Source organism: Pelophylax lessonae, assembly GCF_965119305.1.
Source record: "Pelophylax lessonae genome assembly, chromosome: 6".
Classification (NCBI taxonomy): Eukaryota; Metazoa; Chordata; class Amphibia; order Anura; family Ranidae; genus Pelophylax; species Pelophylax lessonae.
This window is the reverse complement of record NC_138773.1, coordinates 39,264,301-39,290,306: the sequence shown is the minus strand read 5'-3', so window position 1 is coordinate 39,290,306 and position 26,006 is coordinate 39,264,301. Positions and strand designations below refer to the sequence as shown.

Genomic DNA, 26,006 nt, shown 5'->3' with positions numbered 1-26,006 from the left:
GAAATTGTACAGACCCAGCCCATTTCCAAATGGAAGCTAACGCATTGACCAGTAGATTATTAGGCTATACCAAAACATCATTACGCAAGGCATTCAATCGTGCCAACCAAAAAGACAGAGAAACACTCCTCTTTAAGAACAAGGAACCAACTAAAACTGAACCCGACACCCGGATAATTATCAGATTCACCAACGAACACCAGCAAATTAGAAATATCCTCACAAAAAACTGGTCCATCCTTATGGAAGAACTGAGCACTTCCAAGCTTTTACCTCAATATCCACCCATCACCTTTAGAAAGGCAGGCTCCCTACAACAACAATTAGTACACAGCGAATTTAAAGAAGGATCTAAAAAAGACCCCTGCAGAACTAAAGGCACTTTCCCCTGCGGGTGCTGTGCCCAATGTTATGTTATACGTCAAACGACCAATATTATTTTACCAAATGGAGACCCATTTCGACCAAAACACTTTTGTAATTGCAAAACCAGGGGAATAGTTTACATGATGACTTGTGAATGCGGGTCTTTCTATATAGGGAAGACCCGACAGGAGTTTGGAAAACGGGTGAACCAACATCTTCAGACCATGCACGTTGGCAACTTTTATGTCCCATTGGGCAGACACGTAAGGAACTATCACAACTATAAAATGCCAAAAATCAATTTCATGGCCTTGGACAGGATTCACATCCCGTTACGAGGCGGCGACTGGAACAAAACTTTGCTACAATTGGAAATGCGCTGGATCTCACGACTCAAAGCCACTATTCCACCTGGGTTAAATGAAGCACAAAGCTTTCGTCCATTTCTCCAGGGCTTCTCGTCAGGGAAAAAAGACTAAAACTCTTCACCTGAACCAGAAACCTCCCCCCCAGACAATTTTTTCATAATTTCCAAATTCCAGAGTGTATGAATGGTTCAACCGACCTTTTCCCACATTCATACAACCCTTCCAATTCTTGACCCCACTCTGACCATACAGGCCCCCCAATACAATATCATTTCATTATTCAATCTCCCATACATCACCGTACAACCAATTGGTGACACCCGACCATATTCTTCCCCTGACCCATCCATACCCTCCCACAGAATTTCTTCTTGTTATTATATTGCTGCAACCTTTATACATTATGCCTTGAATATTGACCCCTTTTATATTGTGTATGAATAAGCGATTACACTGTTGCACAGTGTACCACCTTATGATATGTTTCTTTTTGCAAATCCACCTCTTTTTTGCCTCTACCCCAAGACCCCAGGAGCTCCCGGCACGGAAAGCCCCGAATCCCCTTTTGGATCGGGGCACTTTTAAACCGATTGGTTGGTCTTGCACCTTCCTCATCCCTAGCAGGGACCTCGGCTTCTACTCCGTGTCGGCGGCCGCACGGGCGCGTCCGCACGGTTACAAGGGATGCAGTTCCTGCTACACGCAGGCGCACTTCATACAGCGTCACGGACTCTGCCTATGGGCGTCACACAACGCACCACTGCGCATGCGCGACAGCCTTAAAAGGCCGGGGAACACTCCAAGTCCTTCAGTCTCTCCCGGACCGAGGGAGAAGCCGGACCTGGAGCTAATATGCTGCTATACTACATTGAAATCTTTCTCACAAAACGTAAGTTCAGCCTTGGAGGAGATCATCACATATCTCCCTACCAAGGCTACCTTCCTTTTTCCTTTTTCTAATTGCCAACTTACTTGGAATTTTCTCTATGTACCCTACTTACATACTTTGCCCTCTTACAATATACCCTACCACTATAGACGATCTCCATCAATGTGGAAATTTGTAACCTCAACCACATTGGATCCTTGGACCAGAAAACGCTGTCCAAGAAGTAAATAAACATTATTAACCCTTACTTGATGAGAACCCCTTAATTCCCTCTCCTCCAATATTCAGTCAATTACCTCTCTCACCCAATTCAGCATACTGTTCCTGCAGCACCTGGAGAAACTTTGGGGAGGCATTACCTTAGGAAGTGGACAAAAATGTATGTTAAGCTACACTCGGTGTAAATTGTATCTTGAACTACAGTACATAATGCCATGGATTGATATTTTATTTATTTTTGATTATTCTTAGAATCGGTGACATATCCTTGATAAAGGCCGCAATAGGCCGAAACATGTCGGATTACCGATCAGGCCCCTTCTCTGCATCCACCCCTGTCATTTGACACGAGGAACAGCAGAGCAGGACCACCTACTACCTATTTTCAAGTCACTTATTTATCACGTGTAACACACTTTATCATTTCCTCTTCACTGGCACAATGGGACTCTACCCATTAATTCACCCTTATCCTTGTATATAACCAATACATTGTGTAATAAATTTTATCTATTTGCACAACTATTGCCTACCTCATTTACTCCTGCCCTTAAAATCCCATACCTGTCTTGAGGCACCACAACCTACATAGAATCACAGCAGAAGTGGGTCACCGCCAGCGCGCACCCCAGACCCGAAAGTGTCAGATCACATTCTAGGTACGTGATCCGGTACAGAGCCGCCGCCCTGCCACAGTAAATGTACGGTGGGCGATCTGCAAGTGCTTAGTGGCAGTTGTGAGCATACTGTTTTTTTTATACATAGACCTTATTGTAAAAGGTATTTTTACTCAAATTTCTAAATGTATTGCCAGATACAAAGAGGTGTTTTCTTCCTAAAATCTGAGATAAAATAATGCCATAGCTTTTTTTTATGAAAATTAGTTATTTTATGGAAATTTGAGTTATTTTGCTTATGAAACCATTCGGTATGAAACCATTCGGTATTTTATCTCATACAGTGGAGAAGGATTAGAACCCCTGTCAGTTTTTAGTGCTAATAAAGAGGTAAAATGAGATTAGTCAGTACGATCCCTGCAGTATATGTATTAACCGGTTGCCGACCACACACCGGGTATTTACTGCGACAGTGTGGCTCTCCCAGGCAAACCGACGTAGACCTACGTCGGTCTCTTGGAGGCAGCTAGGGGGCGAGCGCGCGCTCCCGCCCTCGCTCGTCAGCGGGGAAGCTGATGCAGCAGGCAGGAAGCTCTGATTGCCGCCTGACACCCGCGATCGCTCCCCGCTGAGAGAGAAGAACGGTCGGCTGTTGTAAACACATCTGACTGTTCTTCTCTGGAATGATCACAGAGCGCCTGTGATCCTTCTATATAGGATTAAAGGTCTCTATGGTCATTTCACAAGCCACTAGGTACACATTTAACCCCTTGATCACCCACACTGTTAACCCCTTCCCGACCAGTGTCATTATTACAGTAACAGTGCATATTTTTAACACTGATTACTGTAGTAATGTCACTGGTCCCCCCAAAAGTGTCAAAAATGTCAGTTAGATGTCCGATCTGTCCGCCGCAATATCGCAGTCCCGCATAATATCGTAGATCGCCGCCATTACTTGTAAAAAAAAAAACAATAAAAATGACAAATCTTTCCCATAGTTAGTAGACACAATAACTTTTGCGCAAACCAATCAAAATACGCTTATTGCAATTTTATTTTGCCAAAAATATGTAGCAGAAAACAAACTGGCCTAAAATGTTAAAAAAAATTTGATTTTTAATTTTTTTTGGGGAATGTTATATAGCAGAATGTGAAAAATATGTTTTTTTTTTCAGAATTGTCGCACTTTTGTTGCTTATAGTGCAAAAAATAAAAATCGCACAGGTGATCAAATACCACCAAAAGAAAGCTCTGTTTGTGGGAAAAAAAAGGACATCAATTTTATTCAGGTACAGCGTAGCATGACCGCGCAATTGTCCGTTAAAATAATGCAGTGCCAAATCGCAAAATATGGCCTGGTCATTAAGGGGGTAAATCCTTCCGGTCCAGAAGAAAAAAGGTGACTAGAACAGCAGTCAAAGGGAAGCAGCCCTCACAGGACACATGGACACGTGGTATATCAAAAACACAACAAGTTAAAATAAATAAATACAAAATACCTTTAGGCCCCATGCACACGGGGCGTTAGAAAAAACGTACGTCAAAGTTAGTTCTGACGCCGGAAAAAGCAGCTGTAAAAACGTGCTTTCAGTAGATTTTTCCATTGGCGTTATTGGACGTTTTGCCACGTTGCTTTTAGCAGCGTTTTTTTCTGCCTCCATTCAAAATCAATGGTTCCCTATGGGAGCCTATTGATTTGAATGGAGGTCGCACCGCAACACCTCAAGTCGGATCCGACTTGCGCTGTGAGAATCTTGAGGGGGAACTCCACGCCAAAATGGGAAAAAAACGGCGTGGGGGTCCCCTCAAGGTTCCAAGCCAGGCCCTTCGAGTCTGGTATGGAATTTGAGGGTAGCCCCATGCCGAAAAAACGGCGTGGGGTTCCCCCCAAAATCCATACCAGACCCTTATCCGAGCATGTAGCCCGGCAGGCCAGGAAAGGGGAGGGGACGAGCGAGCGGCCCCACCCCCCCTGGACCACACCAGGCCACATGCCCTCAACATGGGGGGGTGTTGGTGCTTTGGGGCAGGGGGAGCTCTGCACCCCCCACCTCAAAGCACCTTGCCCCCATGTTGATGAGGACAAGGGCCTCATCCCCACAACCCTGGCCGGTGGTTGTGGGGGTCTGCAGGCAGGGGGCTCATCGGAATCTGGAAGTCCCCTTTAACAAGGGGGCAGCCCAGATCCCGGACCCCCTCCCTATGTGAATGGGTATGGGGTACACTGTACCCCTACTCATTCACCACATAAAAGGTGGTGTATGGAAATAACGACAGGAGACGTTTTAGAAAGTTTATTAAAAACCTTCATCCGGCTCTTCTTGTCTTCTCCTCTCCGGGGTCTTCTGCTCTTTTGCTGTCCCCTCTTCTGCTGTCCTCTCTTCTTTTCTTCTCCTCTCCGGTCTTCTGCTCTTTTGCTGTCGGCTCTTCTTCCTCCGGTCCTCCTCCGACGATGTCTCCGCTGGTTATGCCGGTCTCCGGTCTCTGCAGCTTATTATATAGCCATTAGGGGCGTGACCCCGATGATGTCATCGGGAGGCCCCGCCCCCTCATGTCACATAAGACGTCGTCTGTGACACGAGGGGGCGGGGCCTCCCGATGACGTCATCGGGGTCACGCCCCTAATGGCTATATAATAAGCTCCGGAGACCGGCATAATCAGCGGAGACATCGTCGGAGGAGGACCGGAGGAAGAAGAGCCGACAGCAAAAGAGCAGAAGACCGGAGAGGAGAAGAAAAGAAGAGGGGACAGCAAAAGAGCAGAAGACCCCGGAGAGAAGAACACAAGAAGAGCGGACAGCAAAAGAGCAGAAGACCCCGGAGAGGAGAAGACAAGAAGAGCGACAGCAAAAGAGCAGAAGACCCCGGAGAGAAGAACACAAGAAGAGCGGACCGCAAAAGAGCAGAAGACCCCGGAGAGGAGAAGACAAGAAGAGCCGGATGAAGATTTTTAATAAACTTTCCAAAACGTCTCCTGTCATTATTTCCATACACTGCCTTTTATGTGGTGAATGAGTATGGGTACAGTGTACCCCATACCCATTCACATAGGGAGGGGGTCCGGGATCTGGGCGGCCCCCTTGTTAAAGGGGGCTTCCAGATTCCGATGAGACCCCTGCCCGCAGACCCCCACAACCACCGGCCAGGGTTGTGGGGATGAGGCCCTTGTCCTCATCAACATGGGGGCAAGGTGCTTTGAGGTGGGGGGTGCAGAGTCCCCCCTGCCCCAAAGCACCAACACCCCCCCATGTTGAGGGCATGTGGCCTGGTGTGGTCCAGGGGGGGTGGGGCCGCTCGCTCGTCCCCTCCCCTTTCCTGGCCTGCCGGGCTGCATGCTCGGATAAGGGTTTGGTATGGATTTTGGGGCGGACCCCACGCTGTTTTTTCGGCATAAGGCTACCCTCAAATTCCATACCAGACGCGAAGGGCCTGGTTTGGAACCTGGGGGGGACCCCACGGCGTTTTTTTCCCATTTTGGCGTGGAGTTCCCCCTCAAGATTCTCACAGCGCAAGTCGCCCCGCAAGTCGGATCCGACTTGCGGTGTTGCGGTGCGACCTCCATTCAAATCAATAGGCTCCCATAGGGAACCATTGATTTTGAATGGAAGAAAAAAAAAACGTACAACGTGGCTTAACGTACGTTAAGCAACATTATAGCAACGTTATTCAGCCTTTAGCAGCGTCAGGCGTTTTTAACGCTCTAACGCTGGTCCTCAGAACGCGCAGGTCATGGGTTCTTGTTGCAGCTTAAAAACGCCTAGGCCACTTACAGCTCAAAAACGTCTGAGTGTGCATGAGGCCATAGAATAACATGGAGGTGCGTTTTTAGGCTGCAAAAAGAAAACGCCTGACACTACTTACAGCGGCGTTAAAAACGTCCCGTGTGCATGGGGCCTTATGATCGTCAAATATAGAATGAAAGTAGAAAAAAAAAAACACAGACACACAGATATAAATACTGTTCTTCCAACAATAATAAAGACAACTTTGTCATTGGGGAGTTTTACCTTCTTTTCTTGCCCCAGAACAGGAAGTAGGAGGAAATCCCTACAAATAAAAATAATCCCTTGGGAAACCCCAGGTCACCAGAATCATTGTTCCCATTGGTGGATTTCCCCTCTATTACTTTTCTGGCAAAAACCCAAAATTTGGGATTTTCTTTCACTTTCATTGATAACATTAAACAGGACAAATAGAAAGGGTGAATCTCCCTATCAACGACACAGACAACAATAAAAACCTGATAGGGGTGCTAATCTATCTCCAATCTGTCCAAAACTAATAAAAAAAGTTTTGCCTTAGTTAAACTAATGGCGCTTTTCCACTGCATGGAACCGAATGGTTCGGCTCGCTTTTGCGCTTTTCCACTGCATGGTACCGTATGGTACGGTGTTGGAACGGTTCGGTACGGTACGGTATGGCGGCGTTTTTCCACTACATGGAACCGAACGGTACGGCTCGCTTAAACAGTACCACCTAGGTTGGGGTTCCAAGAGGGCCGTACCGATACCATATCCCACAATCCTTTGCATGCAGCCTTGATTGTCACTACTAGCCACTGATTGGTCAGAGAATCGTTGTTATCCCACCCACTTACTATTAGTGGAAAAGCAAACCGTACCGAACCGTACCGAACCATTCCAACACCGTACCATGTGGTACCATGCAGTGGAAAACCAAACCGAGCCAAGTAGGGCCAAGTGGAGCCGAGCCGGTACTTGCAGTGGAAAAGTGCCATAAGTAAATCAGCCCCAAATATTCTGTGTTTTTCCATATTTAGGCTTTGAGCGTATCGTTTTCAGGCGTTTTTTGGGGGCTTTTTTCAGGTGTTTGGAGGCAGGCATTGACATCTAGCAAAAACGTTTGTAATCTGCCAAAAAAGTAATTTTTGAAATTCAGGAGTTTTGCTTCAGGCGACAAAACGTTCAGATGTGAACAGGGGCCATTGAAATAAATGGGATTTTGCTTGTTTGGCGTTTTGAGACTTCAGAGATGGCTGGAAACTGCAGGAAACAGCTCAACTACTGGGACAGCCAAGACTTCTCTACAATGTTTCCAGCAAAGGATACAAGGGTGGCAGTGGGACACATATTCCCCTAATATAATAAAAAATCTGCGCTGAGGATATAATAATCTAGCTGCAGTCTACCTTGTATACATATATAGTCCCACAAGGGGGTATATAAAGTAAATGGTAATGGGGGAAGGTATATGGCGCTGCCTAAAATTAAATCATCAAGTGTATAGTGATAAACCATATATCAAATCAATTATAAATGAATCAACAATATTTGCTTAAACAAAAACAAGCTTAAGGGTCTTTTCACATGGTCCGCATCCACTGACAGAGTCTGCTGTCCTCTATGGGGAGATCGGATGAGAATGGACCGCCTTTCCATTCTCATCCGATCCCATCCGATCCGCTGGACAGATGGAAAATAGGGTTTACATCCGTCCGGATTTCACGGACAGGATCGGATCGGATAGCAGTGGGTGTCAGTGGAGATGTCTCCGCTGACATCCACTACACCATAGAGATGCATGGAGGCAGGCAGATCTGATCGGATCATTCGTGTGAAAGGACCCTAAAAATGTCAAAGTGCAATAATTAATTCACTTCGTGACAAAAAATTATTAAATAAGGATATGGTGATCAGCACTTCCAAATATATATTAGATATCAAAAAGTGACAAATGTGCATAAATTGGTGACATATAGTGTAAATAAACCACCACTAAACTAGTGATCTTATAAGTCCTAAGTAATGGATCAAATGTATAGCTGAAAAAAGATAAAGTGACATGTGAAAGGTGACTCAGTGTAATTAAAAAAAAAACAGTCCATATGAGTGAACATAAATGAATAAAAAGCTTTGTTTAAAAAAAAAAATCTTGGTGTTCTTCAAACGTGACTGGTGCAAGTGAAGACACTCTTGTGCTCCCCTCACTATTGGGACCACACTCACCAGATATAGGAACCCCCACGGGGGTGATAAATCTTTCTAGATTCTAGGGGATGTAGCTCATCCAGTAATGGACCCCAGTAGTAGTAGATGGTGTACATACTGTAAAAAGATATATCCAAGATGTATAGGGAAGAGAAAGGGCTCACATAGTGAAATAACGTTTTAAAATCAATAAATTTATTCCAAAAAACGTACTCACAAAGGTAGCAGTAATACAGGCAATGTCTAAGCCATTATTTCCAAATTTCTAGGTGGATGGCACGCTTCCGGAACGCTATGCATTCCAACAACCGGAAGTGGGTTCCAACAAAGCGGAAATGACGCAATGACGCTCGACGCGTTATTGCGCCCCCATTACCATTAACGTAGCCCTCTATATCTGTTCATGGAAACTTTTATGGATTTCCTTTTTAAAGAAAAAAAAAGTCAGATGGAAAAATATCCCTAATTAAAATACAACTTTAAGTTATTTGGTTTTGCTTGACATGACCCTTTTAAAAACAACAGGGTATAAACAGTGAACTTTGGTGATTGGATGGTATTTTTCCTGTTTTAACACAATCCCACAATTATACACAACAATGAACAAAAGCCATGGATGTAATAGAGATTACTCACCATAAATTGCTCTGCAGTGAAATGTTTTCTCTTTCTTCTCTTTCCCCCAGCTATATCTACAGATGAAGGTCACATCTTTGGTCACACTGGGTCTGAACTTCAGTGATGATGTGTAGTTTGGTCCCTCTCTGCATGATATGATCCCATACTGTGTGCCCATCAGTCTCTCTTCTTCCTCCTTATCTCCTCCATGGGACTCTGGGATCTCATTGACTTGTCCTCCTCTCTTCTCCAGCCAAGTAACACTCGTGTTCTCTGGGCAATTGGTGACTTTACTGTATAGAGATGTTTCTTCTCCAGCTATCAGCTTGGTAGGACCTTCAATGTCCATTATTGTGAAAACTCCTTTATCTGCAAATGCATTGATTAAGAATGCACTCAGTTATTTTTTTTCCTTTACATGAAAATTACAACTCTTATGTTTTCAAACCATATAAAAATTCCCAAATTTACACATTATAACTTACATATTGATAATTAAGCAAGGCTGCAAGGACACCAGGATGACCTAAAGTGGCTGTAAACCCTCACATATACCCAGCGAAGTGACTGGCTTCAGGTGATACACAGAGATGAAACAATTTGGTCCCTCCCCTGTCACCATTTTTCTCTTGGTGTCAGGAAAAGTATTTTTTTTTTTAATTGACTCATGCTGATAGCAGGGGAACGAGACAGTGGACAAAAATGACACTTAAAAGTACACACTATAGAGGGATATATTTGTTCATATTTCATATCTGAGGTTTAGAACCACTTTACCACACCAGCGACCAACAAATAGATATTATGAGAAACCTTGGTCGTCATCTGGTCAACTTTGCTCCACACCATTTGCTCGGTCCATTCAGCACAAGGTGATTCTATATTTGAAAAAAATCACTCCTTTTATTTACCAATTTCCAAATATTCTCAAAAAACTGTAATGAAATATATTTTTGTCTTTTTGTTTTTTGGAAACTGTATGGGCTCTCAGGAAAGGTTAGTCTTTAATTCAGCTTAATTTATACTAAAACTGCCCACCTATTATAGGATTCTAGGACAATATCCCCCCGGACAATATGCCCCCGGACAATATGCCCCCGGACAATATGCCCCCAGACAATATGCCCCCGGACAATATCCCCCGGACATTATCCCCCCGGATAATATCCCCCCTGGACATAATCCCCCCGGATAATATCCCCCCGGGACAATATCCCCCCGGACAATATCCTCCCTGGACAATATCCCCCTAGACAATATCCCCCCTGTTCTAGGACAATATCCCCCCTGTTCTAGGACAATATCCCCCCGGACAATATCCCCCCGGACAATATCCCCCCGGACATTATCCCCCCTGGACAACATCTTCCCGGATAATATCCCCCGGGGACAACATCCCCCCGAACAATATGTCCCCCTGTACAATATCTTTCAGACAATATCCCCCCTGTTTTGACAGCAGGCGAAGACACATGAAGATCCTTAGTTCGACCGACGTCAGAGCTATCTGCATTTGCTTTAGACTTAACAATGCACTGTGTGTCATCATTTCAGAGTAACAGGATATAGATCGCAAATGTATACAGCTTCCACTGGTATGAAGGCTGCGGGGGATAAGAAAGCGGTGTGACATGGGGTTTCATTTCGCTCGATTACAAAACGGTGCGCGCTTTAAATATAAGTGCAGCTCTACGCTATTGTTAAAATCAACGATATGAACATCCGGTTACGAGACAATGGGCATTGGGGTGGGGGAAATTTCAATAGTGACCCGTCGTCGCGTCGCGTTCAGGATCTATTTCACTTTATTGGTTGACTGCTTGATCAATTAAGATGTCAAGATCGCGTGGACCGCGGCGCGGCAGACCAATGAGAATAGTTACACAATTCTCGTATTTGACTGCGCGCGATGCGCGTACTGTGCAGGTAGGCTACCACAGTGTTTCTCAACCTTTTTTCAGTCGGGGCGCCCTTGAAAAGTATTTTCAGTCTTGAGGCACCCCTGCCCAAGGTTTGATTCATGTTACTGTGTATCGCAGAACACGCGCAGAATCGTGCTCGTTCCTGACACACAGACAAATGCTCTGCTCTTTAGGGGTGCCATTAATTCTTATTGGCACCACACACTTTGGCAAACATGGGGTGCTTTGGGTGCGGAACAAGTTTAAAAAAAGGGTCAGGGACTTCTTTCCCTGCATTTCTGCTGGTAGGGAAGCCCACTGAAGCCCCACACGCAGCACACATCCACACAGGGCTTGTTCACATGTCAGGCTGGAGGGGCAGTAAAACCACATGGTTGATCTGTCTTTACTACCCTCATCTGCTCCCCATTTAGCTGCAGAGGCAGCATCTGGGGATGTACACATGTGGTGGCTGCAGCTGGAGGTATACCCAGAGTGAATGGGGCTGCACTGCAACCACCCTGCAACTGTGTGCATGGTTGCGGTGTGGTGGTGCTGCATTTCCGGGCTTAAAACAGAAGGTGAGAAGCAACATATTGCCTCTTTACTGCCTGCCAAATGCCTCTGAAAAGTGATCTAAACAAGGATTGATTTTCAAAGGAGCAGCAGCCCTTGCTGCTATCAGAAACAAGCCCTAAAAAGCAGTTCTGACAGTACAGGAATGGGGGGTCAGGATTAAAAGTAACATACATACACACACACATACACATATATACAAACACACATACACACACACGCATACAAAAAAATGTACAAACACACATGCATACACATGTATACATGCACACATACAGACACATGCACACACACATACACACACACACAACACATGTACAAACACACACATACAAATGCACACACATGCATACACATGTATACATGCATATATACAGACACAAGCACACATACAGACACATGCGCACACACACAAACAAACACATGTACAAACACATACACACACACACATACAAATGCACACACATGCATACACATGTATACATGAACACACACAGACACATGCACACATACAGACACATGCGCACACACACAAACAAACACATGTACAAACACACACATACAAATGCACACACATGCATACACATGTATACATGAACACACACAGACACATGCACACATACAGACTCATGCGCCGACACACAAACACAAGTACAAACACACACACACACATACAAATGCACACACGTGCATACATGAACACACACAGACACATGGACACATGTACACATATACAAACACATGTACAAATGCATGTGTCTGTATGTGTGCATGTGTCTGTGTGTGTTCATGTATACATGTGTATGCATGTGTGTGCATTTGTATGTGTGTGTGTGTGTGTTTGTACATGTGTTTGTTTGTGTGTGTGTGTGTGTGCATGTGTCTGTATATGTGCATGTGTCTGTGTGTGTTCATGTATACATGTGTATGCATGTGTGTGCATTTGTATGTGTGTGTTTGTACATGTGTTGTGTGTGTGCATGTGTCTGTATGTGTGCATGTATACATGTGTATGCATGTGTGTTTGTACATTTTTTTGTATGTGTGTGTGTATGTGTCTTGTATATGTGTGTGTGTGTGTATGTATGTTACTTTTAATCCTGACCCCCATTCCTGTACTGTCAGAACTGCTTTTTAGGGCTTGTTTCTGATAGCAGCAAGGGCTGCTGCTCCTTTGAAAATCAATCCTTGTTTAGATCACTTTTCATATTAAAATATATACATTATTAACAAGAGTGGGAGAGAGGGGAATATTATCTGGTGATATTGTCCGGGGTTAATTGTCCAAGGGATAATGTCTGAAAGATATTGTACAGGGGGATATTGTACAGGGGGATATTGTACAGGGGGTATTGCCCGGGGGATATTATCTGGGGGGATGTTGTCCAGGGGGGAATATGTCCAGGGGATGTTTTGGGGGGGGGGGGGAATATTGTCTGAAAGATAATGTACAGGGGGAGATATTGTTCGGGGATTTTTTCCGGGGGGATATTGTCTGAAAGATTTTGTACAGAGGGAGATATTGTTCGGGGGGATGTTGTCCCGGGGGGATATTATCCAGGGGGTTGTTGTCCAGGGGGGATATTATCCGGGGGGGATGTTGTCCAGGGGGAATTATGTCCAGGGGGATGTTTTCCGGGGGGATAGATATTGTACGGGGGGAGATATTGTTCGGGGGGATGTTGTCCCGGGGGGATATTATCCAGGGGGATGTTGTCCAGGGGGGATATTATCCGGGGGGATGTTGTCCAGGGGGGATTATGTCCAGGGGGATGTTTTCCAGGGAGATATTGTCCCGGGGGCTAATGTCCGGGGGGGATATTGTCCGGGGGGATATTGTCCGGGGGGATATTGTACTAATACCCTATCACAGAAATGAACACGTCCTAATTTGCGATTTCATTACCAGTGAGTGATCACATTATAGACTAAATCCTGAGTTTTTTCATCTGTAGCTTTAATTACTGACTGGCTCAAAATAGAAAATAAAGCTGAATGTCAAGTATGGTTTTTATTGAAAAGCTACTTTTGATTAGCGTGGGCCAATGTGTGTGTGCACATATTCCATACACTTGAGACCATACAGTGGAGAATCACTGTAGTAGCAGTGGCAGCCCACCCATTGGGGGCGGAGGGGCGCCGCCCCCCATCCATGCGTCCAGCCCCCCTATCTACATGCAGGGCGCCGGACGCATGGATTCCAATAGGGGATTATTTTTTTTCTAAGCACGCGATTAGAGCCAGAGGCTCTAATAGGCTTCAAAAAAGGGTGGGCTCGGGGCACAGAGCCCACCCAGTTGTATGACAATAGCGAATGAACATTCGCTATAATCATAGTGATTCTCCTCCCAGCCAATCAGGAAGCGGGTCATGAGACCCCCTTTCCTGATTGGCTGAAAAGAGAAGCGATTTTACTGGCCATTGGCCAGGAAGAGGAAGGAGACGTACGGCCGGAGGAGACTCACAGCCGCTCGGGGAAGGAGCAGGTAAGGATGCTGGCAGCCAGCCAGCCGTCAGTCCCGGGAGGGGGGAGGGGGGAGGAGGGAGTGGGTGATAGATTTGATTGCCAGTCGGCCGTCCCGGGGGGGGGGGTGTTTATTTTTGCCGCCCCCCCAAAATTTTCATTCACCAGCCGCCACTGTGTAGTAGTGATTACTACAGTGATCCTAGCAGTCTCCTGTGCCCTGTACCAAAGGCTACCCTTCTGCATAGTGAACCACGGGGGGGGGGGGGGGGGTCACTTGCTCGGCACAGCAACCATTCACAGAGCACCTTTTATTTGTTTCAATGCATACAAGGCATTCTCTAACTGGATAGGTGGAGAAGACATCACAATCTCCACCTCATCCATTTAATGGAAAAAAATATAAGGCATTCTGTGAATGGCAGTGGCACCGTGGTGCCCCTGTGGTCAGTATGCAGTGGGGCAACTCCTCTGCACAATAACCAGAAGACTGTTACAATCACTGTAGTTGTGCCAATTACATTGGTTCCACAGGTATGGAGTATGTACATTTACATTGGCCCAAGCTAAACAAATGTAATTTGGCAACAAGAAACATTATTGGCATTCAGCTATTATTTACAGGCAAAATATAATATGCCTTTGGTAACATAAACATTCAGTAAGGACATATTATACATTGATATGTTTTTCGTACCTCTAAGTACAACAATTTGCAACGTTTTAATGTGTATTACCTTTTTTTCTGTATTTTCGCCAACACAAAAATCCGATCCCAGCTGCAATTGTCAAAACCACAATAATAACGATCACAGTGACCATATTGGATGATTCCTCTATATCTGTAAAATAAGATAATGATTCAAGAAAAAAAGACGTTTTCTTAACATATTATTTATATAGGGGTTCACAAGACTTGGGTAAGGCTGAGCATCAGAGAGAAAAGATGGAGGACATGAAAGAACAATCCCACAGTGAATTACCCAAAACCCCACCCCTCCCAAAAAAAACCTCACTAAAACACCAGTTGTACCTTTGAAATATTTTGTCTATAGCTGTAATTACAGATAAGTTACTAATATAGTAATCATATTGATCTAAAGGTGAGGTTAAGGATTTCCATAAAATCCCATGATACTTATGTGACCAATGCTATCGACAACAAGTCTCCCAAAAAGAACATTGATAAAGTAGTGATACTATTTGGCACCATCAAGGAACCACCTCCGCTGTCACAAAACTCCACCTGTAACTAATCACTACACAGACCTGCCCCTTGTCAACCCTTTATTCCTAACCTATTTAGAAACTTACTAAGGATGGGAGGGGGAAAAAAAATCAAATGTTCCTGCCTGATCTGTATTCTGGTCCTATAATATGTTTCATCTTCCAATCTCACTCTTTGATCTAGACCCCTTTCACACGAGCGATCCGATCCGCCAGTCAGTTTTTCAGGCGGACCTGATCGGATGCTCCATGCATTCCTATGGGGCAGCGGATGTCAGCGGAGACATCGCCGCTGACACCCACTGCTATCCGATCTGATCCTGTCTGTGAAATCCGGATGCATGGAAACCCTATTTTCCATCTGTCTGGAGGATCGCATCGGATGGGATCGGATGGGATCGGATGAGAACGGACAGGCAGTCCGTTCTCATCCGATCTCCCCATAGAGGACAGCGGGGATCTGACACCTCCATCTCTGCGCACAAGGCGGAGACAGAGCTGTCATCCGCCTGCTTAGTGGGAATTGGCGGATCGATCCCCACTGAGCAGAACGGACTGTGTCGGGCACACCGCCCGTGTGAAAGGGGCCTTATGCAGCTTTATTTCTAGTACTTAAATAGTGCTATCAATTTATTCAGTGCTTTACATATATATTATATAATCACATCAGTCCCTGCCCTCAAGGAGCTTATCTAAGGTCCCTAACCAGGGCTTTTTTTTCTCAGAGAATAGGTGCAGAAACTCCCCCCTTCTGAGTCAATTCTTGTTTCTGCCCCCCCTACCCATCTCTGAGCACTGTCACCTGATTCCACCCCCTACCCACCTCTCAGTACCACCCCTTTTAGAAAATACAGAGCCAAGTATAATTTTGTAGTGCTAAGTAATTTGTATAGAATTTGGTAAAAACAAGAAAATCTGTAAAATAGATCACCTATAGCCAGCAGTAATAGACTCTCCCTAGCAACAAAAAAATCCCCCAGCAACAAGGGACCCCTGCAACAGAATACCACCTCAGCAACAAACTTGAACTGAACTTGACAAAGTGCATGTAGTTGCAGCAACCAGAAGCTTGCGCGTCACCGACCAGCGTCCCATTGAGCTTCCGGCCGTCACTTCCGGTGACGTCACCTGCGTGTCACTTCCGGCGATTGCGGAGGATCCGGCTCTGGGTCTGTGTAGCGGCCGCACACAGTACCTATCCAGTCTCCTACTACCGCAACAACGTCCCTTGGCACACCGGATTACCTCTCCCTGCTTGGTACCATCCATTGTGATCGGATTGCGCTGCCTTTACAACTTGGGATTCCCACAGCACCCCAGGGAGACCCGGAGACTCCAGGACCGGTTTGGCTGACAATTTATATTATATTTGTTTTTTATTACAACTTGACTTCATTAAACTTCTATGGTTCATCTTGACACTCTCTTGCCAGTAATCTATACAGCATTTTCTAATATGCACGCCACAGTGCGCCATCCTTCTTTGCTATAGTTTTGACCCCTGCAACAGAATACCACCTCAGCAACAAAAGACCCCTGGCAGCAACAACAGATCTCCCATCAGCCAGCATCAATAGACCGCTCCAACAGTAGATCCCTTCCAGCAACAACTGACCCCCCCCCAGCAACATAAGCCCCTCCCCCTTCCCCACCAGCAACAATATATCCCCCACCAGCAATAATAAACCTCCCCAGAAACAATAGACAAAAACACAGAAGTAGATCCCATCCAGCATCTTCAGACCCTCCAGAACTCCCAGCACCCCTTAACAATACATACAGTGCTGGAGGTGCCAGAACTGCAGTCCCCCTGAAAAAATGCCTGTCCCAAACACACATACTATGGCTAATTTAGACAAGAGCTAATTAACCTACCAGCATGTCTTTGGAATGTGGGGGGGAAACCCACGCAGGCACAGGGGGAACATGCAAACTCAAGGCAGTTAGTGCCATGGTTGAGATTTGACCTGACCACCTTCGTGCTGCTAGGTGGGAGTGCTAATCACTTAGCCACTTTGCTGCCCCAAAATGTTTTACATGAGAAGGAGATGGTTATTCATACCTTCATAGATGGGCTTGAAGTCCTTCTGCAGAAGTTCTTGTAGAGAGTCATGTTGGACTCTACAGGAGAAGGTCTGGTTTTGGTCATCATTGGTTGGTGTGATTGTCACATTGCTGTCCACTTGGTATGTTCCATGTTTATATATCTGTGGTTTTCCCATTAACTGATTTTTCAGGACCTCATCATTTCTGTACCACAGTATTCTGATATCTGGAGGGAAGAATCCAGTGGCTGTACAGGTCAGGGTGTTCTCTGTATTTCTCTTGACCTTTGTGCTAAGTATGGATAGTACAGGTCTGGCTGCAGAGAAAACAGATACAGTTTATGAAGTGGGATACATATACTCTTCAGAAACACTCATATATAGTATGACAGATATGTGAAAATGTTGGGGTCTTGTCAAAATGTTTGTTCTTTTTGGTTTAGTAGTAAAGATTCAAACCTCTTTTTATTGCTGCCCCTGTCTCAGTAGGGAGAGTCACCCTTTCTATTTGTCCTGGTGACAGTTTGTAGGTGGACTGCAATGTAGGTGGCAATAACATGCACAGTCTGAGTCTGATGAAAGAACTTGTATTAAAATTCTGCAAAAACAACCCAAACAGGAACAATTATGGGTCCAACAGCGTGTAGAGACAGCACCGGTTAGGAGGGGCAAAATGCGGCCTAGCCGTCAAGCACGAAGATCTACAAAGAAGTTGTGAACCCTATGTTTTACCTCCTCATCAAGAACATTTCCCTGCTGCTAGTTCCATCCTTACCAGGAGGGGTACCGGTCCCTACTCTACACACCTGCAAAATGCTTGCCAAACCTTGAAGTCATTGCCTAAACTAGTCTGTGCCTGACCCAAGCTGGCTGCTAGAGTCACATGGGGTGGCAGCATCCAATCAGCTTCCCCAGTGACCCAGGAAACCATAGAGGAAACATGTTCTCTTTGACTTTCTCTCCAACTGCAATGATGCTACAGATGAGCGCCACCTACAGTGGAGAAAGTAGACTGCAGCTGCCTACAAGTTGTTATGGGTTCTAAAATTGGTGGAAAAACAACATTTTAGAGTGGTCACCAGAACATGAATAGTAGAAAAACCTTCGAATGGGGGGACCTTTGCCTGCGACAACTGTCTAAGGGAAAATGTTTTCTTACTTTGGAGAAATGTCCACTTCTTAAAATCTCATATAGGCTTTAAAGTGGTTCTAAAGGCAGAAGGTTTTAAATGTAATGCATTCTCTACATTAAATTAGTTGTAAAGGCAGAAGCTTTTTATCCTAATGCATTCTATGCATAAGGATAAAAACCCTTCTGTGTGCAGTAGCCCCGCATAACCCATCTAATACTTACCTAAGGTCCATCTAGATTCAGCGATGTTGCAGGAGTGTCTTGGCTGCCCAGGACTCCCCTCCTCATTGGCTGCAACAGCAGTGCGGCGCCATTGGCTCCCGCTGCTGTCAATCAAACACAGTCAGCCAATGAGGAGAGAGCGCGGGAGCCGCCGTTCAAGGCATAGGGCTCTGAAGGAGGGTACTTAGTGGTTGGAAGGAGCCAGGAGTGCTGATGGGGGTCCCAAGAAGGGGAGAATTGGGGCTGTTCTATGCAAAACCATTACACTGAACTGGTAAGTATGACATGTTTGTTATTTAAAAAGAAAGTCCTTTACAATCATTTTAACATGCAATTTTAAAACTCATTTTTAATATTTTCTGCAACATTCATTAAAAAAATATCTAGTGATCCTGACATGAAGGTCTTTTTTCTTGTTATATGGTAGCAGCATTCTGTCACCCAGTTGTTCTCCTGCATACTCCTAGATTGTAAGCAGGGCCCTCCGATTCCTCCTGTATTAAGTTGTATTGTAACTGTATTGTCTGCCCTCATGTTGTAAAGCGCAAAAATAATAAATATGTCACCCTGTCACTAGGGATGCACCGATCCGACTTTTTTGGTCCCGATCCCGATCTTTTGCTTTGTGAAATCGCCGATCCAGAGTCCGATCCGGAAGTACTGTTTTGTGAGCTTATAACAAAATAATACTTCCGGATCGGTATCGGCATCTCCAGATACCTTATAACAATTGTGCATTCAAAATCTAAAATGTCATGGGTTTAGTCTTTAAGAGGTTAAACTTCCCTCCTCCTGCAGACAGAATGAAAAGATACATTGTAATCATTGTTTACTTAACTGGGAGAGTTGAAAGGCATTTGCAGGAGGCTCTTTTTTTTTTCTTTGACAGCTGTTCTCTCTGCTCCCTCACAAGCTAAAAAGAGCAAAACCGGATCGGCCCGTGGATCTGTTAATTTTACCGATCACCCGATCCAGCTATTTTGCCCGTATCGGGGTCAATATCCGATCCGAATATCGGATCGGTGCATCCCTACCTGTCACATAGTCTTTCCAGTAGAGACTGCAAGTCATCGCTTTAACACATATTACATAGGTATGGCCAACTGTTGTAGCCTCCCAGAGTAAAATGTATAGGGGTGGTTGCCTGGTTGGAGGCTGCCACATACTCCCTTACAGAAGACTTGCAGTAATGTGTTGCTTATGGGATACATGGTAAGGTCTGGAGCTGAGACAAGCTCCATTCCCGGCCCGTACTCCCAGCAGTTGGCATCGGATGAGGACCCTCCAAAGAGCCTGAGCAGCACCTATAGTTTCTATCTGGTTCACTATGGCCCACTGTTGTCACCATCTGGAAACCAACCCTGAGATAAATATAATTAAGGCAATATTTTCATATATCTTTCAATAAAAAAATAGTACTGTACCTGGTGATCTGGCCATGAAGGTCCTTGTTCAGCCAGTTACTGTTACAGTGTGACCACTGCCCCCCCATTGGTCTTCTGGTATTGTCACTCTGTCGCTTGCCACAATTGTCGCTTGCCACAAGTGGCCACAATCACAATCAGGAAGCCAGTCCAGGATTATGATATATATATATATATATAAATATATATTTATATATATATACATATATATATATATATATATATATATATATATATATAGTGCTTTGGCAAATTAAGTGTTGCCCAGTTACAGATCAGATCCACCTAAATCTTTTTGACAATTGTACAGTAGTCATTATGTTGTTTTCTCCAAAAATTAAACATGAAAGCAACAAACGTAACATTTATCATTTTTATCCAGTAAATGCCTTTACCTAAAACTTCAAATGAAATCTCCTTCTCCTTGGTTTCAGGGCTGTAGATAATGGAACACTTATAGATGCCCCCATCAGAGATGGTCACGTTGGATATGTGTAGTGAGGCGTATCCATCCCCAAGAGATTCCACATTGAGAGACATCCTGGGATCTTGGGTGGAGAAGCCTTTGTTATCATATCTCAGGATGACTCTTCCCTGGAAACTCCACAATATGGCCAGGAAATTAAGATCCAGATGCGGTTTATCCACCGAGAAGGTGCAGTTGAGGATGGTTTCCTTGGTGACAAGGGACCTTTGTGGGGAAGGAGCGAAGACGTCCAAAGCTGCATCTATTGTGATGTATCAACAGGTAAGATTATGAAAAATGAATACTCACGAAATGAATTGGAGTGAAGAAAAGAAAGTATGTGCTACTATGGAAATCAACATAAAATATAAAATCTACACAATATTAATTTTATTTAAAGTCAGAACCTTTTTGTTTGGTTTTGGGTAGAATGCGGAAGGGTTAGAACACCTATTAGATTGTTATTGCTGTCTGGAGAGTTGTAAAGCCGCTCCTATAGTGTGCTGTGCCAAATGGCGTGTTTGGACTACCAGTGATGTGGTCTTAAAAAGGCATAATAAAATAAAGTCTACTTGTTATGTACATAGCACACATATCCTGCAGCCCTTGCACCTACACAATATGGTTTAATTACTGTGCCACAAGAGAAAGCCTAACAGACAACTACAACTATTAGCACAATCAGGCAACAAAATTCTCCCCTTACATATATGCTTTTCAGCCTACCTTACAAAATATCTTCATAAAATAGTTGGTGACTACTTTGCAACCAGCAACTGCTGAGACAATAAACACTTTTTGTCAAAAGGATGTAATGCAAAATATCATATAAACATACCTCCAAACAGTCCCGGATTGGGCGGGACTTTGCCGCATTTACACTACTGTGCCGCTGTATAGAGGCTTTGTCCCCTATAATTCTGTTGATTATTTGTTACCTTCTAGCTCAGAAGGACCTGCAGCAGTGTGAACATGCGCCATAGCCAGGGATTTGCGAGCAAGGTGGCTGGGTGTGCACTGTGCAGCCACAATGAGAGACTGCACCTGTCAAAGCCAAGCTTTGATGTCAGGGATGGACGGGACTGTTACCCATACCCCCCTTTGTCAAGTAACAAGTGCATAAGGCTCAGGAGTGCTTAATGTACAGGGTTCAGGGCTCAGAAGTGCATATTATGCAGGGCTCAAGAATGAGTGTCTCAGTGGGCAAGTAGGTAACACACAGACCAGTTAATAACCAAAAATGGTCCCCCTAAGTCCCCTTTATACACAGCATTCCAGCTGTAGTACAGAGCTCTATTTCCCCTATTTACTCCACTCCTGGGATGTATGACATAATTTGCCTAGGCAAGAAAGCAGGAAGTAACTGAAGAAATGTAAAAAACAAAAGTTTATTATCTATTTACTAATGCATTAGGATAGCAGCATGAGGATTAAAAATAATCAATGTTGATTGGGAGAGCTCCACTCCAATTCCACTTTAAAAGCTCCATATACAGGACCAGTGCCAGGCAGAAGAGCCAGTACTGAGTTTCACTGCATTCCAGCTGAAAAAAATAAACCCTGGTTGCCTGTGTCCCTATTGGAGAAATTTACCTGACTAATGGTCCCAGTGACCATTGTTTCTGGCAAAGAAAGTAATATCTTCTATGGGAGATACCTGTTCTGGTAAAAAAATGAAATATTACCCTAATCTGGAGAGGTCTCCTCTTACTTTTTGCTGTTTTTCTGGAACAGGAAAATCTCTAAACCTTTAAGGGGTCATAAAAATTACCCACTAGATCCAAAAGTAAAAGAAAAAGATTTGGCTTTAGATAAACTTTAACCTTCCTAGCGGTCTTCCCGAGCGTGACTCGGGGTTAGATTTTAGAGCCAAAAGCGGTAACCCCGAGCCACACTCAGGGTACCGCTAGGAAGATCGCTGGATCCTGGTAGAGGTTTTACTTACCTTTTCTCCGGGATCCAGCGAAGAATGCGGGCGGTATGCGGCGGCGGAGCTTCCTCCCGATCATCTGCGAGCCCCGGCTTCCGTCTCCGGCGACGTGACATTCACAGGGGGGTGGAACCGGCGGCAAATTCAAATGTAAAAACACACCAAACACACTGATACCATTCAAAATAAAAAAATTCACATTACATTGCCCCCCAGTGCCCTTTCCTGCAGTTTTACTGTACTTTTTATGTAAATATATATATATATACACACGTGTATATATATATATATATATATATATATATATATATATACGTAATTCTTGTGTATGAGCAGCCCAAACCAACTGTATACATTATACATATATACATATACATATATATAATATATGTATACATAATATATGTATACACATATACACATATATATATATATATATTATATATAATAAATGTATACAGTTGGTTTGGGCTGCTCATTCATAAGAATTACATGCAAAATAATGGTACCGCTTTCAGCACCTAAAATCCAAAAGAATCATACCGCCAGGGAGGTTAATGCAGTACTGAGGGATGACCCACATCATTCTTTATTGCTCCTTCATTTTTCAATATTCAGGCTGGGGGTGCCGAAACTAAACCACAGTATCCTTTCTGCAGCTTTGTCATGTGCCTGACTACTGTGTGCTGTGTGCCAGAGCTGTGCAAATTTCAGGAATATAGGGGCAGAAATACAAATCCTTTGGGAATGTAGAACAATTCCCTTACATGTATTCCATCTTTGCTTCTAGTTGTTGTAGTAGTACTTTGAGTTCAGCTTTAGACTGATCCAGTTGCATTGTCCTGCATGGGTTGTTTACGAAATTCCAAATAGAGTTTCCCCGTACTCCCCTATTCTAGCTGCCTGTCTCTCCTACCTTTCCTCTGCTCCAGTGCTACAGCCTCCATCAGACTCCTTAGTATTTATCACATAAATAATGTTATCTATGTCCCTTAAAACATGTTCCATCCTCCAACCCCTATAACCACAGCATAGGTAGGATAGGTGACCAGTGAAGTTCCCCAAACTGGTCACCAAATGTCTCTATAGTGAAGGTTGGGAACCCAAAATACTTTTGGGGGGTGATCCCCCTGAAGAAGTCACGTGATGGTGATGACACGCGTTAGGCAGCTGACCGATATGGAAGTGTTGCCAGAGGACAAGCCGGCCGAACATACCGATTGCAGGATTTGTTCATGTGAGTGCTCTATTGCGTTTTTAATACATTTATCTAAATACTACACTATCGGAGCCTCCTTTTCTCCTATTCACCCCCTTGCAAGCCACCTCTCTAGGACCATTCACAAACGTCAGGAGCAGAGAGGAAACCGGCGTCTTTTGAATACCACCGTGAGCCTTGAGAAACATCCTTGCATGAACCACAGGACCTGGATACAGCAATGTTCCAATCCCTCTGGCTTCCCATGCTGTTGCCTTGCAGCTGTGAGGTAGGGATATAGTACAGCCAGAACCACCAAGGATCATCTACTATAATGTGCTAGTCATCTATTGTTGTAGCTTTCTTCCTTCTCCCATCCCCTGCCTGGATGAGGCTTCTCCATGTGACAGAGACTACATATGTTTCAATTTTGATTTACATCGGAACTAAGTAAGAGCCCCATGTGGCTCTCCACCAGATAGAGTCTTTATTCACCCTGATTGACTTTTTCGTTAATACAGTAAAGAGTCTGTGTTTTGCTGCTACTCATCATCCACTTAGGAACTGTGGTTTTATCACATTTATTGTCACAGATGAAGATTTAATTTAACCACTTGCCGACCGCTCACGTTGAGCCTACTGCGGCAAAGTGGTTAGTTATCGTCCAGCGACGTAGACCTACGTCGCTGGACTCCTCCCTTTGTGGGTGGCGCGCGCGCGCCGCCGGAGGCTCGCTTCCGCTGTATTCAGTCACAGCGGGAGTCGGGCCAGGGGAGGAGCGGTGATCACCGCCGCTCTTCCCCAATCGTCAGGGATCGAGTGTGGAGATCTGCCCGCTTGTGTAAACAAAGCGGGCGGATCTCCTAAGTGACAGGCAGGGACAGATTGCAGGATTCAGCATAGCTGAACCTGCGATCTGTGCCTGTGTCACACAGTCCCCTCCCCCCACACACGTCAGTAAGCACCAGGCATACATTAACCCCTTGATCACCAATAAAAGTTAACCCCTTTCCTGCCAGTGTCATTTTTACAGTAACAGTGCATATTTATAGCACTGATTACTGTAGTAATGTCACTGGTACCCCCAAAAGTGTCAAAAATGTCAGTCAAGGGTCCGATCTGTCCGCCGCAATGTCGCAGTCCTGCAAAAAAAATCGCAAATCGCCGTCATTACTAGTTAAAAAAAAACAATAAAAATGACATAAATTTCCCGTAGTTAGTAGCTGTGATAACTTTTGCGCAAACCAATCAAAATACGCTTATTGAGATTTTTTTACCAAAAATATGTAGCAGAAAACAAATTGGCCTAAAATGTTAAAAAATTTTGATTTTTACATTTTTTGGGGGGGAATTTCATATAAGAAAATTTGAAAAATATTGTTATTTTTTCAAAATTGTCGCTCTTTTTTTGTTTATAGCGCAAAAAGTAAAAATCGCACAGGTGATCAAATACCACCAAAAGAAAGCTCTTGTGGGGAAAAAAAGGACATCAATTTAATTTGGGTACAGCATCGCACGACCACGCAATTGTCCATTAAAGTAACGCAGTGCCGAATCGCAAAATATGGCCTGGTCAGGAATGGGGTAAAATCTTCCGGTCTTAAAGCGGTTAAAAATACACTCATTGAGAATTTTTTTGTCAAAGACGTGTAGCTAAATACATTTTGGCCTAAATATATGACAAAAATTGAATATATTGGATATTTTTTAAATGTCAAAGTAGAAAAATATTGTTATTTTTTTCAAAATTGTCGCATTTTTTATTAATATCGCACAAAATGAGAATCTTACAGGTGATCAAATACCACCAAAAGAAAGCTCTGTTTGTGGGAAAAAAAGGACGTAAATTTTGTTTGGGTACGGCGTTGCATGACCGCGCAATTGTCAGTTAAAGTCGCACAGTGCCGAATCGCAAAAAGTGGCCTGGACGTAAAGCAGGAAAATCCTGCGGTGGTAAAGTGGTTAATATTTATTGGTTATCTTTATTTATGTTTGCACCAATGCACTGTTTCTATTAGTGTCATATTGATACTCTATCACTCCCTTTTTCTATATATTTTTTGCTATTTATATCTATTTACTGGATGCCACACCACTGTGCCACCTTGATAGATTTATTTATATGTTTATTGGATACTGCATCACTTTGTCACCTTGATATATTTATTTATCTATTTATCGATTATTGCAGTATTATGTCAATTTAATAGATTTATTAACTTATTTATTTAATACTTTAGGATAAGTGCAGCACCTTTGTTTTCACATTATTTATTCATCGGTGCAAGGACTAAGGCATACAAAGACATAATGTTTGAGGGTTTAACTTCTGGGAGCCTCCTCTTAGGAGGGGAAGCAACAAGGGAGATGTGCAGGACTAATGAAACTACTGC

At 44.0% G+C, this 26,006-nt stretch overlaps 1 protein-coding gene across 1 annotated transcript in view; it reads right to left on the bottom strand.

Moving 5' to 3' along the window:
• LOC309558539 (uncharacterized protein) overlaps positions 1-26,006 on the bottom strand; it is a 118,249-nt gene that overhangs the window by 66,720 nt on the left and 25,523 nt on the right. Inside the window, exons 2-5 of the mRNA XM_082261618.1 lie at positions 20,415-20,747; positions 17,259-17,558; positions 14,707-14,811; positions 9,047-9,397 (exon numbers count right to left, since the gene is read on the bottom strand). Of these exons, the coding sequence (XP_082117744.1) occupies positions 9,047-9,397; positions 14,707-14,811; positions 17,259-17,558; positions 20,415-20,747 (1,089 nt within the window). The remainder of the gene's footprint in view (positions 1-9,046; positions 9,398-14,706; positions 14,812-17,258; positions 17,559-20,414; positions 20,748-26,006) is intronic.